General features: G+C 49.1%; 1 protein-coding gene across 1 annotated transcript in view; it reads left to right on the top strand.

Moving 5' to 3' along the window:
• Window positions 1-19608, top strand: part of sh2b3 (SH2B adaptor protein 3) — a 99962-nt gene that overhangs the window by 76257 nt on the left and 4097 nt on the right. The window contains exon 5 of the mRNA XM_056292549.1: window positions 19315-19406. Coding sequence (XP_056148524.1) covers window positions 19315-19406 — 92 coding nt within the window. The remainder of the gene's footprint in view (window positions 1-19314; window positions 19407-19608) is intronic.

The following is a 19608-nucleotide window of genomic DNA, read 5'->3' as shown; positions in this document are numbered from 1 at the left end:
ACACGGGCGATTTAAATCTGACTTTCACGTTCAAAGTAGACGGTTTTAGTTATAACGTGTTTGCCACCTCTGAGACGATGAAATGCTTCGGTTGCGGTGCAGAAGGACATGTGGTTCGGTCTTGCCCTGAGGCCGGACAGCAGACCAGCTCGAACACGCCTGAAGCGCCGCGGCCTGAGGCGCCGCAGCCTGAAGCCGAGTCTGACTCGCCCGGTGCACAGCAGTCCGCAGAGAAAGTAGAGGAGACCGAGGCAGACACGCAGGACAGGGAGCAGAGTGAGGAACAGGACCAAGCTAAGAGTCGAAATGATGCCGATAATGCCCAGACCGGAGAGAAACCGGAAAAATGTAAGCTGACAGAGGAAAGGAAATATGATAAAGGTAAAATGAACTGCGGTCAGAGTGTGGAAAGTGTGGTCAGTGAGGAACTGGTAGATGGCACCATGTTTACGGAGGAGACTGGTTTAACAGCTAAACGCAGTAAAAGGAAAATGCCTGACAAAGAGCAGGGTAGTGCCAAGGCCAAGAAAGTGTTGGATGATTCATCGGATGAGGAAAGTAAGTGGACACCATCACAAGAGGATGAAACCATTTTTTATCCCCTCCAGACAATTAGGAAATTTTTAACTGACACTAAAGGGCAAAGGGCGGTTAAAACCGAACAGTTCTTCCCCGATTTGAGATCTTTCGTCAGGTCTGTGGCACGGCTGAGGAAGGAAGAGGGGGCTTTCACTGACCAAGAGGTTTACCGGCTCAAGAAAATCACGACAAAAGTCAAGGCACAATTAATCAGTGATGATTAAGACAAAATTTGTTCTCCTCATATTGTTTGTATGTGCTTTTCTTGTTGCAGGGACAACTTCTTTCCCTTTCATGGCTGATTTGAAGATAGGGTCTTTAAATATAAATGGAGCTTCTGTCTTCAAGTTGGTAGAATTGAAAGGGTTGGATGTGGTCTTTATTCAAGAAACTCACAGTGATGCTGTGAATGAAAGTGACTGGAAGAAGGAGTGGCCTGGGGAGGTCTTCCTAAGCCACAAATTAACTAACAGTGGCGGCGTTGGTGTGCTTTTCTCTAAGGGTTTCAGTCCCTCTTCTTCTGAGGTAGAAGAGATAGTGTGTGGTCATATTCTAAAAGTCACAGTACAATATGAGGGTGCGAAATTGATTTTTGTGAATGTTTATGCCCCAGTTTCGGGCGTTGAGAGAATGAGACTGCTGAACACCTTATGTGATGTAATTCACAATTGTACCGATTTCTTTTTGTTTCTGGGAGGTGATTTCAATTGCACGGAAAATGCCAAACTAGACAGGAACCATCTAGAGCCTCATCCCGCTTCATCTGCTAAACTTAAGCGGTTGATTGAAACCCATGGCCTACAGGATGTTTGGAGAGGTTTTTACAAGAGTGACAGGCAGTACACGTGGAGGCACTCCAAGGATAATTTGATAATTTGTTATCTCTGGCCAGACTTGATCGTTTTTATTGTTTCAAACATAATTTTGGTATCTTTAAATCAAGTCAAATAACTCCTGTTGGTTTTTCTGACCATTGTCTTGTTCAGTGCTCTTTTTTCATTCAGAATGTTAAAGTACGGAGTGCGTATTGGCATTTTAATATTGGTCTTCTACATGATAGAACTTTCAGAGAGGCTGTAGAGTTTCTTTGGGCTTTGCATGGAAAAAGCAAGACCACTTTTTCTTCATTACAGCAATGGTGGGATGTAGGAAAGAGCAAGATAAGACAATTATGTCAGGAGTATACTCGCAATGTCACCAAGTACATTACCAGATCTCTTAAAGAACTGGAGATTGAAGTAGTAGAGTTACAGGGTTTAGTGGATTCTACAAGAAATCAAGGGCATATTGAAGCCCTTAAAGCTAAAAAGGCTGCCTTAGCCAACCTGTTGGGCACTACAGCACAGGGAGCTCTGGTCCGTTCACGTTTCATGAATGTGTCTCAAATGGATGCCCCATCACAGTTTTTTTTTGGTTTGGAGCGAAGGAATGGTCAGAGGAAGATCATTCATTCGTTACGCTCTGGCGATGGAACCACAATAACGGGAACCCCTGAGATCCACAGATATGCCACCTCCTTCTACAATGATCTGTTTAAAAGTGAATTTGTGGAGGATGCAGAGTTGGCCAGTTCTTTTTATGCTGGGCTACCTCAGGTGGACGGTGATACCAATGCGGTGTTAGATGCAGAACTGTCTCTGAATGAACTGTACACTGCTCTCATGAGCCTGGGCAATTGTAAAGCACCTGGCATTGATGGACTGCCCGTTGAATTTTATAAGTCTTTCTGGTCTGTGGTCGGCAAAGATTTGCTGGAGGTGCTTCAGGACAGTTTGTGCAGAGGACAGCTACCGCTGAGCTGTAGAAGGGCAGTTATCACTTTGCTGCCGAAAAAGGGGGATCTACAAGACCTGAAGAACTGGAGACCTGTATCTCTGCTGTGTGGGGACTATAAGATCCTCTCTAAAGTTTTAGCCTCTAGACTTAAAGAGGTGATGAGTAAGGCCATTCATGTTGACCAGACTTACTGTGTGCCCGGCAGGTTAATAAGTGACAATATCACACTAATTGGGCACGTTTTGGAACTATCTGGGTCATTGGGTGTAGATACTGGTCTCATTTCCATAGACCAGGAAAAGGCTTTTGACCGGGTTGAACACAAGTACCTGTGGCAGACGCTAAATGCCTTTGGGTTCAGCCCAGGTTTCGTAGCCAAGATCCAGGTACTGTACCGTGACATTGTGAGTATACTAAAAATTAATGGTGGTTTGGCTGCACCTTTCATTGTACAGAGGGGAGTACGTCAAGGATGCGCACTCTCTGGAATGCTGTACTCCCTTTCCATTGAGCCTTTCCTTCACAAACTCAGGGAAAAACTCTCAGGTGTTTTTTTCCCAGGTTGTACCACAGCTGTGAAGGTCTCAGCATATGCAGATGACGTTATGATAATGATTAACAAACAGAGTGATATTGATACCTTGGAGGGGACTGTAGGTCTTTTCAATAGTTTGTCATCTGCTAAGGTAAACTGGGAAAAAAGTGAAGCCGTGATGGTTGGGAAAAGGCCACTTGACAATTTAGTTCTACCGGGAGGGCTGATTTGGAAAAAAGGAGGGATAAAGTACTTGGGAGTTTATTTGGGTGAAGAATCTGTGTTGGAAAATAACTGGGAGAACATTTTAGAAAAACTAGAAGGCCGGCTTAAAAAGTGGAAGTGGCTCCTGCCAAGCATGTCTTACAGAGGGAGGACGCTTGTAATCAACAATCTAGTATCCTCCTCATTATGGCACAGATTAGTTTGTGTTGACCCCCCTCCAAATTTACTTGCAAGAATTCAAGCTGTTTTAGTTGATTTTTTTTTGGGATAAATTACATTGGGTTCCCCAGGCTGTCCTTTTTCTCCCAAAGGAGGAAGGAGGACAAGGACTTGTACATTTGGCCAGTAGAGGCGCTGCGTTCCACCTTCAATTCATCCAGAGACTGCTTTATGGCCCGAAAGACTTGGTGTGGAGACCACTGGCACACATAGTGTTGCAGAAGTTTGGTGGTTTGGGACTGCATGACTCACTGTTCCTCATGGATTTGAAGACTGTGAAGTTTCAAACCCTGCCACCTTTCTACCGCGGTGTCTTCACAGTGTGGAAGATGGTGGTAAAAGAGAGGACAAAGCAATGCGACTCCCTGTACTGGTTGTTGAGGGAGCCTGTGGCGCATGGAGGACGTCTGAACACACCCTGCTGGGCAGGATCGGCAGTCACAGAAGTGTTTTGCAGAGCAGGTTTTCTAACCCTTGAATCGGTGGTGAACACTGCTGGACCTGACTTGTGCAATGCAGCTGCTCTTGCGGCTGGTCTGGGAGTACGTTCTGTGAGGATCATCAACAAGCTGCTTGAACACTGGTGTAGCTCCGAATTCAAACAAACATTAGGAGCTCGGGTGGGTGCGGGAGATACCTTGGGTTATGACGCGCTGCTGTTGTCCAGATTATTGTTCCAAGTTGAAAGATGATGGGTTTGTTGTAGCGATGCAGGAATCCAGGTTATTGTTGAACAAAAAACTAAGCCATGACTGTAACCAAAAAGTGTGAAGAAGTGCTGTGTCCCAGCTTAGCGGTAAAAACCGTGTCAGCTCCCCGTCACCCAACCACCAGGTAACAAACACACCTATGCTTTTGTAGTGAGGAGTGCAATCACCCCAGGAAGCCACACCCACACAATACTACCACCTAGTGGTGAACTAAGATACCACATACAGAACCACCAGAATGGCTCTTACACACCGGCCCCATAATTGTGAAACAATTACATAGATAGGGAACAGATCCATTCAAGTCACCCAAATCCACCTACATTCCCACACACAATCTAAGTGCATACTAACAAACATACAAGCATGCACCCCAACAGGCACACAAGAGTCTTTGTCTTCTTTCTTGACAATCTTGACTCATCCTTCTTGAACCAAGCCCTTATACTGCCTCTTGCAGCAGAAAGAGCTTGGAGATGGGCCTCTCCAGCAGCCCGGTCTTTGTCCTCAGCTGTACAGCACGTACGTATCCATCCTTATCGGGATAAGTCTTCATTACCTTCCCAAGGATCCAGGATCCACGCGGAGCGCTTTGGTCCATGACGACGACAATGTCTCCTACAGTAAAACTTCTCCGAGACTGCGTCCATTTTTGTCGCTCGTGCAGTAACGGCAAGTACTCTCTCGTCCACCTCTTCCAGAACAGATCCGATAGATACTGTACTTGTCTCCACCGTTTCCTGATGTACAGGTCACTCTCCTGAAACATTCCGGGAGCGAGAAGGGGTTTTCCTTTGAGCAAAAGAATGTGATTTGGCGTGAGGGCCTCCAGGTCACTGACTTCATCGGACACTTTGGTTATGGGGCGGTCGTTGAGAATAGCCTCCACCTCACACATGACAGTATGAAGGCCTTCGTCATCAAGGGACTGTTGGCGAAGGACTGAGAACAATACCTTTCTGACCATTCTGATGAGTCGCTCCCACACCCCGCCGTGATGGGATACGGCGGGGGTGTTGAACGTCCATTCAATTCCTTTTGGGAGGAGAGCGCCCTGAATCTGTGTGTGGTCTATGGCAGCTAATGCCTCTCTTAACTCTCTCTCTGCACCAACAAAATTTGTCCCGTTGTCGGATCTCAGATGACAAACTTGGCCTCTGCGACACAAGAACCTCCTTATGGCATTAATGCAGGAGTCGGTGGTGAGGGAGTAAGCAATCTCCAGATGTACGGCCCTGCTGGCCATACAGGTAAAAATGACTCCGTACCTCTTGACCATGGCACGTCCTCTCCTGACCTCAATAGGTCCGAAGTAGTCCACTCCTGCGTTTGTGAAAGCAGGCAAGTCTGGACTAATCCTCTCTTTTGGCAAGTCTGCCATCTTCTGTTCATTTGCCTGTCCTTGATACCGTCGGCAGCTTACACAGTCGGATATCACCTTCCGACAGGCAGAGTTGGCATTTGTGATCCAATACTTTCGGCGCAAGGATGAAAGCATATGGTTCCTTCCTGCGTGTCCAAGTTGACAGTGAATGTATCTCAAAATGAGACTGGATATATGCTGAGACTTGGAGAGTAATACCGGATGTTTCAGCTCTTCAGGTAAGGCAGCTCGACCGAGCCTTCCTCCCACTCTCAACAATCCGTTGTCCTCATCCAACACAGGATCCAGCTTGTAGATCGGACTGGTTTTCTTTACTCCTGAAGCACCATCTTGCAGCATTGAGAGCTCTTCACCAAATGATGCTTGCTGACTGAAGCTGATGATGTCATGTTCTGCTCTTTTCAGGTCAGTTACAGTGAGCGGCTGACCATGGATAGAGCTCCTGACCTTCATCTCCTCTTCTTCCTTTTCTGGCGCAGGTGAGCCAGTAGCAGCCAGGTAAGCACCCACTTCTTTCCTCTTCCTCCGTAGCTCCTGCAACACCCCTTTGAACCTGAGAAACCAAGCGACTGAGATCTTGAGCTTGGTCCACTCAGAAAAGTAATTCATGAGCTTGGATGTTGGATCCTCAGACTGCGTGATGACTGCATTCACCATCAGCTCTCTTTTGACTTCTGGATCATCAGAGGCTATGGGCTGCAGATCAAAAGGCTTTGGCCACTCCTCCGCCGGCCTTTGGAGAAAGCCTGGGCCTTCAATCCATCTCCTACAAGCCAAGAAGTTGTCCACATCCATTCCTCTTGAGGCTTCATCAGCAGGGTTGTCCTTTGAGGTGACGTACCTCCACTGACCAACCTTTGTTCCTTCCCTGATCGAAGCCACTCGGTTTGCCACAAACGTGTGGAATCGTTTTGTCTCATTTATGATGTACTTGAGGACTGTCTGACTGTCACTCCAGAAACATGAGTCCTCCAGCTGAAGTGAGAGTTCCTTTCTCAGCATCTTGTCCACCTTTACAGCCAGCACAGCGGCAGTAAGTTCCAGGCGAGGAATAGTAGTTTGTTTTAAGGGTGCAACTCTGGCTTTTCCCAGCATGAAGGCAAGATGCACTTGGTTGTCCTGGTTCCTCATCCTTAGGTAGGAGACTGTGCCATAGCCATGGTCACTTGCATCCGCAAAATGATGTAGCTGCGCGTGTACCGGACCTCTGAAGTCTTTCGGTCTAATACAGCGGTCCACCTTCAGCTCCACCACCTTATCCAAGTCCAGCAGCCACGCCTTCCATTGCTGCGAGAATGTCTGGGGTATAGGGTCATCCCAGGACATGTTCCTTCGACACATTTCTTGCAGCAGCAGCTTTGGCAGCAAGGTGAATGGTGACAAGAATCCCAGTGGGTCATAGATGGAACTGACCGCTGAAAGTATGCCACGTCTTGTATGTGGTCGCCTTTCCACTGCAGGTTTAAACATGAAAGTGTCACTCTCTGCGCACCAATTCAGTCCAAGTGCCATCTCCACTGGTAGATCATCCTGCTCCAAGTGCAGCTGCCTCGTCGTGTTGGATCGTTTTGACTCCGGAATGGTCGAGAGTACAGCCCGGCTGTTGCTTGTCCACTTGACTAGCTGGAATCCTCCTCTCGAGCACATGTCAGTGAGGTCCACTACCAACTGCATGGCTTCCTCTTCTGTGGGTACAGATCTGAGACAATCGTCCACGTAAAAATTGTTGTAGATGGTGTCAGCCACTTCCGATTTAAAATCATCCTGGCTGTCCATGGCAGTCCTCCTAAGAGCATAGTTTGCGCAGCTGGGAGAGGAAACTGCCCCAAAAATGTGCACCGTCATTCTGTGCTCCACAAGACCCTGTGACGTGTCACCCTGGGGCCACCACAAAAACCTGAGGAAATCGACATGTTCCTCAGACACCTTCACTTGGTGAAACATAGACTTGACATCAGTCATCAAAGCCACCTTCTCCTGCCTGAATCTTGTCAAGACGCCGAAAAGAGAATTGGTCAGATCAGGACCCTGCAATAGCCGGTCATTCAGTAAGGTCCCTTGAAACCTCGCTCCACAATCAAAGACGACTCTCAGGGTTTTCTTTCTTGGGTGATACACTCCGTGATGTGGAAGGTACCACACTCTGCCATCCCGGCAGTCCAACTGGTGCTGAGGCACCACCTCTGCATAACCATTGTCAATCATTTCACTGATAAATGATGTATACTCCTCCTGGTAGGTCTTGTTCCTTTCAAACTTTCTTTTCAGACTTTGGATACGTTGCTCGACTATGCACCGGTTGCTAGGCAGGGTGATGTCATCCATTTTAAAGGGTAGGTCCATGCAGTAATGACCTTCCTGCTTGCATGTTGATCTCTTCATTATCTCCATGAACCTGAGGTCCTCCCTTGACATCTCCGGCTTCTCTTCCAATGTTTTTTCACTGAACTCTTGGTTGTACTGAGAGACCAATAACTCCTCCAGTTTGGTGATGGATATCCTGTGGGCGTAAATGGTTGAGCAGCCTCTCTGACTCCCATTGCCTCTCAAAGGACCATTGACGACCCACCCTAGCAGGGTCCTCACGGCATAAGGGCCATCACCTTCGCTATTGATCACTTCCCAGGGTTCCATGAGCTTCGGTGCATTAGTCCCGATAAGAATCTCCACGTCTGCATCCAATCCTGGGATTTTGACTTCCTTCAGATACTCCCATTTCTTGAGGTCTCTTTCAGTGGGGATGTTACGTCTTGAGACAGGGATTTTCTCCTGTGTGAAAGTTACTGGAAGCTCCAAGAAATGATTTCCATCCAAATTTGACACTTCCAGACCTGTAAGCATGTCACTTTCCATCACTGTTTCATGTCCCAAGGTTTGCAATGTGATGTTGGTCCTAGTACCTTGAATATTCAACCTCCTCATCACGTGACGTGTACAGAAGGTCGCCGTACTTCCAGGGTCTAAGAAGGCATACGTCCGTAGCACCTTATCTCCTTTCCTAGATTTCAACTGCACTGGTACAATGGACAGAGTGCAGTCTTCGTCTCCGGCCCCAGTAGAAACACACGCCTTAATAATCGGATTATTGGCTGTTTCCTCTGACTCCTGCCGCTTCTCCTTGTTGGGGTCATGTAGTAGAGTGGGGTGTTTCAAGCTGCATTCTTCACAAGTCAAACGACCCTTGCACTCCCTAGACATGTGACCAGGCTTCAAACATCCAAAACAAACGGCTTTCCCTTTCAGGAATTCAATCTTCTCCGCTTGAGGGAGTTTGATAAGGTTTGGACACTGGAATAATGCGTGTTCTTCTTCACAGTACAGGCAGGACAAAGATAAGGAGGAAGAGTCTATAGTACAGTCGGTAGCTGTAATTGCAGTTGCAAAACTGCTTCCTTGATTGCTCCTGGTTGGTGGCTTACTCCTTTTTAGTGTTGTTACTGGAGCAGCAGGTCGAGCCTCGGAAATATTTCCAAAAAACGGATCAGAGAGAATCCTAACTTGGTTCTCCAGGAAATTCACGAGGTCTGGGAATGTGGCCCTATAGCCTCGCTGTTGTTGGATATCACAGGCTGTGGACCTCCAGCGCTCCCGCAGTTTGTATGGACACTTCAAGATAATGTTCCTCATGTTTGATGGGATATTCATCTCCTCCATGTACTGTATCTCCATCATGGCGTTACAGCACCCTCTCAGAAACCTTGAAAAATCTTGCAGTGCCTGAACATCCTCAACTTTGATAACAGGCCAGCTAAAGGCCTTTTCCATGTAGGCCGCGGCAATTTTGTATTCATTCCCAAAGTGTTCCTTTAACAGGCTCTTTGCCATTTCATATCCTTCCTGTGGTGCCATATGCATACAACTTCTGACCATTTCCCTGGGTTGGCCCCGTGTATATTGCTCCAAAAAATATAAACAGTCCTGATAGCTGCCAGTTCTCTCCTCCACGCAGTGCTCAAAACTTCTGAGGAAAGGCATACACTTTAGCGGATCACCATCAAAGAGAACCATCTCTCTTTTTGGTAAAGTCGACTGTATTTGCTGTTGGACCAGCATTGTGGTGATTTCATTCTGCTTTTGCATGATGTCACAAATGGCATTAGGGTTACTTACATTTTGCACCACTGAGGTGCTCCAGACAGATTGAAGCCCATTTTCCTGTGTAGGCATTGGCCTTTTGGGTGCAACCGTTGAAGCTGTGAAAACATTGTGAGGCTGATGCATAACAGTTGTGTGTGGTGGTCCAGTATCCTTTTGTGGATGTGGCCTGCTCTGACTATGTTTCATAGTCAGAGCCTCTCCTTTAGGCTGAAATGCCTTCACCGTCGGATTGAGTCCTGACCTCTGTCCTTTTTTCAGGTAAGAATTCATCCCATCAGAGGCAGACTTTCCTCCAACAGAACTGCCTTCCAACACAGACAATCTAGCAGCGGCAACGGCAAGCTCAGTGTCAAGCTCCAATTGTTCCTTTTGTTTTCTTAGTTTCTCCTCTTGTGCCTCTAGGTCATGCCTCCTAGCCAGAGCAGCTACCCTTTCCTGTAACGCTGCTTTCTCTGCCTTAACCAGACGCAGAGCAGACTTGCTAGATCCTGAGGAGCTTGTCGAGTGAGATACTTTGCTGGACAAATTGGATGCACTATCTGCTGGTTGAATATTATCATGAATATCCTGTTTATTAACATGACCCCCTGCATCATCATTCACAAGTTCATCATCATCCACATTTTCATTTTCTGTCAACCACATGTTCACTTGTTCAATAAAACCTTTATTGCGGTCCATTATTTTACAAAAGTATGCCTCCTGTTTACCCTTATCTTCCTCAGGTAAACAAAACTCATTGATCAATGTGTTATGGTGTTCAGTGCCAGTTTCACACAGGGATTTAACCTTTTCAATTTTCTTTGACACAGCACACACATTTTCTTTGGATACCAGACACCCCAAGAGCTCTTTGATTTCAATTTGCAATTTGGTCACCCTTTTGAAACATTTGTTTCTGTCCTTTTGCAACCTCTCAACAATCAAAGCCAACCCCTTTTCAGTAGGCTTTCTTAGCCTTTTGTTAGTAGCCTCTGGCTCATTTGAAAGCACTCTCCCAATATTATGTACATCAACATTTTCAACACTTGTTTCAGGAATATTGTCAGACACTTCATTGGCAGGCTTTTGCATAGCATTCACAGGTTTATCCTTGGATTTGTCACCCATTTTCAAAAATGTGTACTGTCACTTTAAGACGCTTCAATGCGCACTGAGTTTGACAGTCGGTGGATTTTTCTTCACTCAAAAAACAATCGCTCAATTGATCAACAATCAGAGGGTAAGTATCCACATTTCATTTCAACATTCCTTGACATCATGAATTAGAAGGCAAGAATCAATCTTCAATGAGCACATTGCAATCGGCTTTAGCCTACTTTTGGAAAAATTGTATCCACAAAACAACCATTGAAGAAGGCTACCGTAGCGGGCTTCACATCATCTTATTTCAGCTCCATTCAACAGACAAAAACATAAATACGCGGGTGCACTAACCAAACCTCCTTTTGGCTTGTGTTAGTCGGTTCCCGGTAAATTTCCTTTCCTTCTGAAATGCTGATGGACTCGTGAAATATCCTGATGCAGCCTCGGTAGCACTAGGACTCAGAAAGTATAGGTGTCAACAAAAAATATTCACTCCATACATGAGATCAATCGGCCTACTTTCAATTTCCAAACTTCTCATGAAACAGGGCAACTTCACAATCACAGTCATGCACGATGCAAAGAGCAAATCGACTGGTTTCCATGAGCCTAAGGTTTTTACTTGTGTAGCTCCGAATTCAAACAAACATTAGGAGCTCGGGTGGGTGCGGGAGATACCTTGGGTTATGACGCGCTGCTGTTGTCCAGATTATTGTTCCAAGTTGAAAGATGATGGGTTTGTTGTAGCGATGCAGGAATCCAGGTTATTGTTGAACAAAAAACTAAGCCATGACTGTAACCAAAAAGTGTGAAGAAGTGCTGTGTCCCAGCTTAGCGGTAAAAACCGTGTCAGCTCCCCGTCACCCAACCACCAGGTAACAAACACACCTATGCTTTTGTAGTGAGGAGTGCAATCACCCCAGGAAGCCACACCCACACAATACTACCACCTAGTGGTGAACTAAGATACCACATACAGAACCACCAGAATGGCTCTTACAACTGGAAACGCTGTCTGACGGGGCATGAATTCATCCTGTTGAATGACTACAGCAATGGGTTGATCGTGCCTCATACAGATGATCCTTTTCCTTGTTTAAGTATTTGTCCCAGCTTTGATGACTGTTCAGGCTTTTTTTTAATGAGAAGAAAAGTACTTTTCTAAATTTAGAAGAAGCAAAAGGCAAATTACTGTATGGAACGATGGTTAAATGTCTAAACAAGGGTAAACTACATGACCGTGTCGACACACCTTGGCGAAGTCATCTGGGCTTGGGAGTCGATGTCAGACCTGCTTGGAGGGGTTTATATAAACCACCATTAACAAAGAAGGTTGCTGACTTGCAGTGGAGGATTGTGCATGGGATAGTAGCAGTTAATGCTTTTCTCTCTGTTATTGGTCAGGGTGTGAGTGATAAATGTATTTTTTGCCCTTTGAAAGAAACTGTTTTCCACTGTTACCTGGAGTGCGTGCGCCTGGCACCACTGTTCATGTTGTTGGAGAGTTTATTCAGAAAGGTAGGGGAGGTTTTCTCCAAGCACACTTTCATTCTGGGGTTTGTGTATAAACGAACTGTAAAAGAAAAATTTCAACTGATGAATTTCATCCTGGGACAAGCGAAACTGGCCATATATGTAAGCAGAAAAAGGAAGATAGAAGACTCAGTAGACACTGATGTAACGCTGCTGTTTACTAGAATGGTAAAAGCCAGGATGATTCTTGATTTCAATTATTACAAAGAAATGAAAGATACCCAGCAATTCAGTGCTAACTGGGCTTACAGGGAAGTGTTGTGCTCAGTAAAAGATGACCAACTTGTTTTTTCTGGAGAATTGATGTGATTTACCTTTTATTTTCTACGCAATTTATTTATTGGCTTGTGGTTTGAATATGATTGTATTTTTCTAAAATAAAAGTCACTTTTTAAAAATCAAAGTCTCTCTCTCTCTCTCTGTCTATCTCACTCTCTCTGTGTCTCTCTGTCTGTCTCTGTGTCTCTCTCTCTCTCTGTCTATCTCACTCTCTCTGTGTCTCTGTCTCTGTCTCTCTGTCTCTGTCTCTCTGTCTGTTTGTGTGTCTCTCTATCTCTCTCTCTCTCTGCCTCTCTCTCTGTGTCTCTCTCTTTCTCTGTGTCTCTGTCTCAATTCAATTCAATTCAATATTTGCTTTATTGGCATGACATGCGTTTTTGTTCATATTGCCAAAGCATGTAAAACAGCAGCACGGCGGCAACAGTGATTGTAATAACAGCAACAACAATTTCCCTCTCTCTCTGTCTCTCTCTCCGTCTCTGCCTAGCTCTCTCTCTCTCTCTCTCTCTCTCTCTCTCTCTCTCTCTCTCTCTCTCTCTCTCTCTCTCTCTCTCTCTCTCTCTCTCTCTCTCTCTCTCTCTCTCTCTCTCTCTCTCTCTCTCTCTCTCACACACACACACACACACACACACACTGTAAGGAGAAAGGAGGCTTGTCTTCCTGTTATTCAGAATTCTGTAAACTCAAGTCAGCATTTCAGCAGGTTTTGTTCTGGCTTCCTTCTCTAACTTTCCCGTTCTCATCTGAGTTATGTACACATATACTCCGTGTGTGTGTGTGTGTGTGTGTGTGTGTGTGTGTGTGTGTGTGTGTGTGTGTGTGTGTGTGTGTGTGTGTGTGTGTGTGTGTGTGCGCGCGCGCGCGCGCGCGCGCGCATGCATGCGTGTGTTTCTCGATCTATTCCTCGCAGTAACAGATACAGCCATGCACAGCGAGACAGGTGTGCACCTGTGTGTGTATGTGTGCAGTGGGATGTGTAGGTAGAAGGCTTGTATACCCCTTTGTTGGTTGTTGTGTGTGTATGTGTGTCCTGTATGTTTGGCATGGTGTGTGGTTTGCATGCGTACATGGCTGGGTGGAGTGTATGAAACAGCAGAACAGAAGGGCTTAGTTCAAGTCTTAACTGGACTCATTTCCTGCCATGGCTCAGTCTCTTTGTGTTTCTTCAGCTCTGCTGTTTCCTTGCCCTCCCCTCCGCCATGATTTCTCTGTCTGTCTTTCTCTGTCTCCTGCCCATCTGGCATTCACTGCGATTTTGCACGATGACCAGAGGGGGCGGCAGTGTGGAGTTCCTTTTGTGTCTGTATTGTGCAGTCAAACGTAATAGATTTGAGAGCACAACTGTGTTCAACACGCAGGCAAAGGATTTTGAGTCACAGAAAATGTTGATTCGAAACCAAAAACGTAGGCTAACAGACAAACAAAACGTTGCTATCAAGAGCAACGGTTTTGGGGGCGGGATCGAAGATGGTGAAACTGCAAGCAGAATGAAAAATATTAAATTAATATTACATTATTCCTTATTATTTGCAGTACAAACTTTTTTTAAAATTTTAATTGATTAAATTTTGGTGGCTCAGTGGTTAGCGCGGTCGCCTCACAGCAAGAAGGTGTTGAGTTCGAGCCCCGGGGTAGTCCAACCTTGTGGGTCGTCCCGGGTCGTCCTCTGTGTGGAGTTTGCATGTTCTCCCCGTGTCTGCGTGGGTTTCCTCCGGGTGCTCCGGTTTCCTCCCACAGTCCAAAGACATGTAGGTCAGGTGAATCGGCCATATTAAGTTGTCCCTAGGTGTGAATGTGTGTGTGTGCGCGCGCACGTGTGCGTGCGTGTGTGTGTGTGTGTGTGTGGGCCCTGTGATGGTCTGGCGGCCTGTCTAGGGTGTCTCCCCGCCTGCCGCCCAATAACTGCCGGGATAGGCTCCAGCGACCCTGAGAGCAGGATAAGTGGTTCGGATAATGGACGGATGATTCAATTTTTGACCTTGTGGTGACCCACATCTATATAACGAGAGACATTCACCTAAGAGGACGGTGTACCTTTAAGGGAAGAGGCGAGGGGTCAAATAATGCACTTCCGCTTCCGGTTCACGGTTCAGTGTTGTCGAACGTATGACATGCTAAGTTGGAGCTAGTAAACTACCTCGACTACGTCTACTCTCACGTCTCCTGTCTCGTTGTTTTCTAACTCCACATTGGTGACCCCGACGTGATCGAACTACTAATACGAGTATGTCTGACAACAACGAAGCCGGTGCTAACAACATGGCTATTGCTAACGCTAGCATTTACACCGCTTCTGTAAAGCTACCCGACTTTTGGCAGCATAATCCACGGCCGTGGTTTCAACATGTGGAAGCCCAGTTCCAGCTGAGAGGGATAACGCAGGATGCAACGCAGTACTTCCACGTAGTGGCGGCGTTAGACGCATCGACAACGGCGCGAGCAATGACACTGTTGGAAGCTCCGCCAGCTGCTGGCAAGTACGATGCTATAAAGACATTCCTCCTGAAACTATTTGAACTGTCGGAGCTGGAGAAGGCAGACCGTTTACTGTCCCCGAATGGCCTCGGCGACGGCAAACCGTCTGAGTTAATGGAAAAAATGCTGTCTGTGCTGGGATCGGCTGATCCGGCCTTTCTTTTCACACACATTTTTCTGAGGCAGCTCCCCGCACCTGTACGCACAGCACTGGCCAGTTCTCCTCTCGCCGCCTCCAAGGACTACCGTTCTCTGGCTGCTGAAGCAGACAGGGTTTTCCTGGCCAACCGGCAACAGTTTGTGCATGCCCTGCTACCCCACCAGACCGCCCCACCACCACCTGTGTACGACTATATGGACACCGCGGCTGCGGTGACAGCCCGCCGCCAACCTGACGACGGGCTCTGTTATTACCATGCCAGGTTTGGGGCAAAAGCAAAACAGTGTCGCAAACCCTGCAGTTACAGGGTTCAGGTAAACGCCAAGGCCGGCGCTCGTTAACGGCTATGGGCGCCGGCCGTGACTGCAAGCTGTTGTTCATCAGAGACTCCTTGTCGGGCCGGCGGCTGCTGGTTGACTCTGGCGCTCAACGCAGCATACTACCAGCACAAGCTGTGGACACGATGACCGACAGTCACGGCCCCCAGATGGACGCCGCCAACGGCACGTCCATTCGGACGTACGGTATCAGACATGTGGACGTGTGTTTTGGCGGCCGACGTTTCGGCTGGGACTTTGTGATGGCTGCTGTATCCACCCCGCTCCTAGGTGCGGATTTCCTCTGTGCTTTCAACCTGCTGGTGGATGTTAAAAACTGTCGCGTGATTGATGCCGTCTCTTTTGCGTCATACCCCTGCACGCTTTGGGGGGCTGGAGCGCTGTGCCTCGCTAACACACTCTCCACCGGGGATCCATACCAACGCCTGCTCGCCAATTTCCCCGAGCTCACCACACCCACCTTCTCCTCGGCGGTGGCCAAGCACGGCGTGGAACATCATATCACCACAGTGGGCCCCCCAGTTTACGCCCGGGCCCGACGCCTCGACTCGGCCAAGCTCGCAATAGCCAGGGAGGAGTTTTCGACTATGGAGCGCCTCGGCATTGTCCGCCATTCTGACAGCCCGTGGGCTTCCCCTCTTCACATGGTTACTAAGGCCGACGGGGGTTGGCGCCCGTGCGGGGACTACCGTCGCCTAAACAATGCCACGACCCCCGACCGGTACCCCATACCGCACATACAAGATTTCTCTACCCACCTGGCGGGCGCTGCCATCTATTCCAAAATCGACTTAGTGCGGGGGTATCACCAAGTGCCGGTCCACCCACTGGATGTCCCAAAAACGGCTGTCATCACACCCTTTGGGCTCTTTGAGTTTTTACGTATGCCTTTCGGCCTTAAAGGGGCGGCGCAGACGTTTCAGCGCCTTATGGATTCTGTGCTCCGCGACATGCCATTTTTGTTTGTGTACTTAGACGACATCCTCGTGGCCAGCGCGTCGGCGGAGGAACACATGACGCACCTCAGACAGCTGTTCGACAGGCTCAGCGAACACGGCCTCATCATCAACCCAGCTAAGTGTCAGTTCGGGGAGTCGTCCATCACCTTCCTCGGGCACCACATCACTCCACAGGGGGCCGTTCCCCTCCCTGCCAGGGTTGAGGCTGTCACCATGTTCCCCCGCCCCTGCACTGTACAGTTGCTGCAGGAATTCCTGGGCATGGTGAACTTTTATAACCGTTTCCTGCCCCGTGCCGCCCACATCATGCGTCCCCTGTATGAGGCCCTGCGGGGTAAGAAGTCTAAGGACGAGCTGGACTGGTCTTCGGGGATGGACGAGGCTTTTGTGGCCGCCAAGACCGCGCTGGCCAACGCTGCGCTGCTAGCTCACCCGTCGCCTGCCGCCCCCATAGCCCTTACAACGGATGCCTCCGACTACGCCGTGGGGGCCGTGTGTGAGCAGTGGGTGGGGGGGGGGGGCTGGCAGCCGTTGGCGTTCTTCAGTAAACAACTCCGTGAGAGCGAGCGCAAATACAGCACCTTTGATAGGGAACTACTGGGTCTCTTCCTCGCAACCAGACACTTTAGGTTCCTATTGGAGGGCCGACAGTTCACCGCTTTCGTGGACCACAAACCGCTGACGTTCTCTACGGCCAACACCTCAGAACCGTGGTCTGGGCGTCAGCAGCGCCATCTCGCGGCGGTTTCCGAGTTTACCACGGACATACAACACGTGTCGGGCAAGGATAACTTCGTCGCCGACTGCCTTTCACGGGCGGTTGTTAACGCCGTTCACTTGGGACTCGACTACGCCGCTATGGCAGCGGACCAAGCCAAGGACGCGACCGTTCAAGACTACCGGTCGACCCCCAAGGCGCTACGGCTGGAGGACGTGACGTTCGACGCGGCCAACACCACCCTCCTCTGTGACATCTCCACCGGTCAACCGCGCCCCCTGGTGCCTACTTCCTGGCGGCGCCGAGTTTTCGACACCGTCCACGGCCTTTCCCACCCGGGAGTGAAGGCCTCGACCAAGCTGGTGAGCGTCAAGTTCGTTTGGCCTGGGCTCCGTAAGGATGTTAGAGCCTGGGCCGGCTCGTGTGTGGCGTGCCAACGCGCCAAGGTGCACCGCCATACCAAGGCCCCTTTGGCGCCGTTAGTGGTTCCAGAGAGGCGGTTTGACCACGTCAATGTTGACCTGGTGGGTCGCCTGCCCCCCTCCCGTGGTTATACGTTCCTCCTCACTATTGTGGACAGGGCCACCAGGTGGCCAGAGGCTATTCCCTTGTCCTCCACGACGGCAGCAGAGGTAGCGCGGGCGTTCATCGGCTGCTGGGTGGCCCGTTTCGGCACGCCTGGTGACATCACGAGCGACCGGGGCTCCCAGTTTACCTCGGAGCTCTGGACGGCGGTCGCTGAGCACCTGGGGGTGAAGATCCACTGCACTACGGCGTACAACCCGCAGAGCAACGGACTTTGTGAGCGGTTCCATCGGGACATGAAAGCCGCTCTGCGGGAAAGCCTCACTGGCTGCAACTGGATGGACCGGCTCCCGTGGGTCATGCTCGGCCTGCGTTCGGCCCCGAAGGAAGACCTCCAGACCTCCGCTGAGCTGGTGTATGGCCAGCCCCTGCAGGTTCCGGGGGAGTTTCTTCCGGATGCTACGGCTCCCTGGTCGGCCGCCTCTCACCTCAGTGCGTCCCGGAGCGCTGCCGGTGCCTTTGCTCCCGTTCCGATGTCTCAACACTGCCTCCCCCGGTCCTACGTCCCCAAGGATCTGCCATCGGCGAGGTACGTCTTCATTAGGCACGACAGCCATCGGTCCCCGCTGCAGCCCCCATACGACGGGCCCTTCCGCGTCCTGGAGGCGGGGGATAAGAACTTTGTGGTGGACATGGGGGGCAGGCCGGAGCGGGTCGCTATAGACCGTCTCAAGCCCGCTCACTTGGACATTGGGGAGCCAATGCAATTGGCCCTACCCCCGCGGCGGGGGCGCCCTCCTAGGTCGGCCCCGGCACCTGCCTCTGTTCCTGCTTCGGCCCCGCCTATGGCCCGAGTTTCGACCCCATCTGTTTCCCCTCCTGTGAAGCGCAGCCGTTATGGCCGCAGGGTCCGCCCCCCGACTCGTCACCTGTTTTCCCCGTGACTTTGCACTATGTCATTGACTTATTCTGTTGTAGAGTCTATCTTTATGTTCATGACTTGCACTTTTGCTGTTTTGCATTGTTTTGTGTAGGTGAATTCTGGGGGGGCCTGTGTGGTGACCCACATCTATATAACGAGAGACATTCACCTAAGAGGACGGTGTACCTTTAAGGGAAGAGGCGAGGGGTCAAATAATGCACTTCCGCTTCCGGTTCACGGTTCAGTGTCGTTGTCGAACGTATGACATGCTAAGTTGGAGCTAGTAAACTACCTCGACTACGTCTACTCTCACGTCTCCTGTCTCGTTGTTTTCTAACTCCACAACCTCCAAACTGTTTGTTTGCATTCCAAATCATTCCCCTTTCAGTTCAAGTGATATTTGATTGCCAAACTATTTTTTTTTTGTGCTTTCGATGAAATATTCTTTGATTACAGCGGCAAAGTTTTGCTCTCATATCGGTCCTATTTGATTGCACAATAAAGATACAAAGGGAACTCCGTACATCCTGTTTTTGTTTCCACTGATAGCTAGGAGGCTTTGAACGCTACTAAGTGTCATCTAGAAATGATACAACGTGTCGGAGGAGGGGGGGGGGGTCACCCCACATGCCTGGCTCACCATCTCAAACCAGCAGTACCTTATCTGTAGACAACATCTCAGAGTGCAACTTAATAAAGTCGTTTCTGAGTAAAACTCCAGAACCGCTGCCCTCGAACATCAACAGGGTCATGTGCATAATGATAACCGTTCTGCTTGTTGTGCTCGTGTTAGGTCTGGCAGCATGGAGCCGGAGCTCCTCTCCTCCCCGGCTGAGAGCTCTGTCCCGGCCAGCCGCCGAGGAAGCTCCGAGTCCGGAAGTCAGGGTGAGTAGAGTGGTGGGACGGGGTCAACGGGGGTTACTTCTAAGTAAATACTATCACAGTCGTATAAGCACACAGATGGATTGCCGGCCAAGATGTCTCAGATGTGGGCTGTGAAGAACTCCTTCCTAAACCTCCAGTTTAATTGCCTTTTCAACCCAGATTCAAACATCCTGGCTTTCACAGAGTGACAGTAACGCCAGCT

This window comes from Lampris incognitus, chromosome 1 (genome assembly GCF_029633865.1).
Source record: "Lampris incognitus isolate fLamInc1 chromosome 1, fLamInc1.hap2, whole genome shotgun sequence".
Taxonomy (NCBI): domain Eukaryota; kingdom Metazoa; phylum Chordata; class Actinopteri; order Lampriformes; family Lampridae; genus Lampris; species Lampris incognitus.
This window is presented reverse-complemented; position numbering and strand designations above follow the sequence as displayed.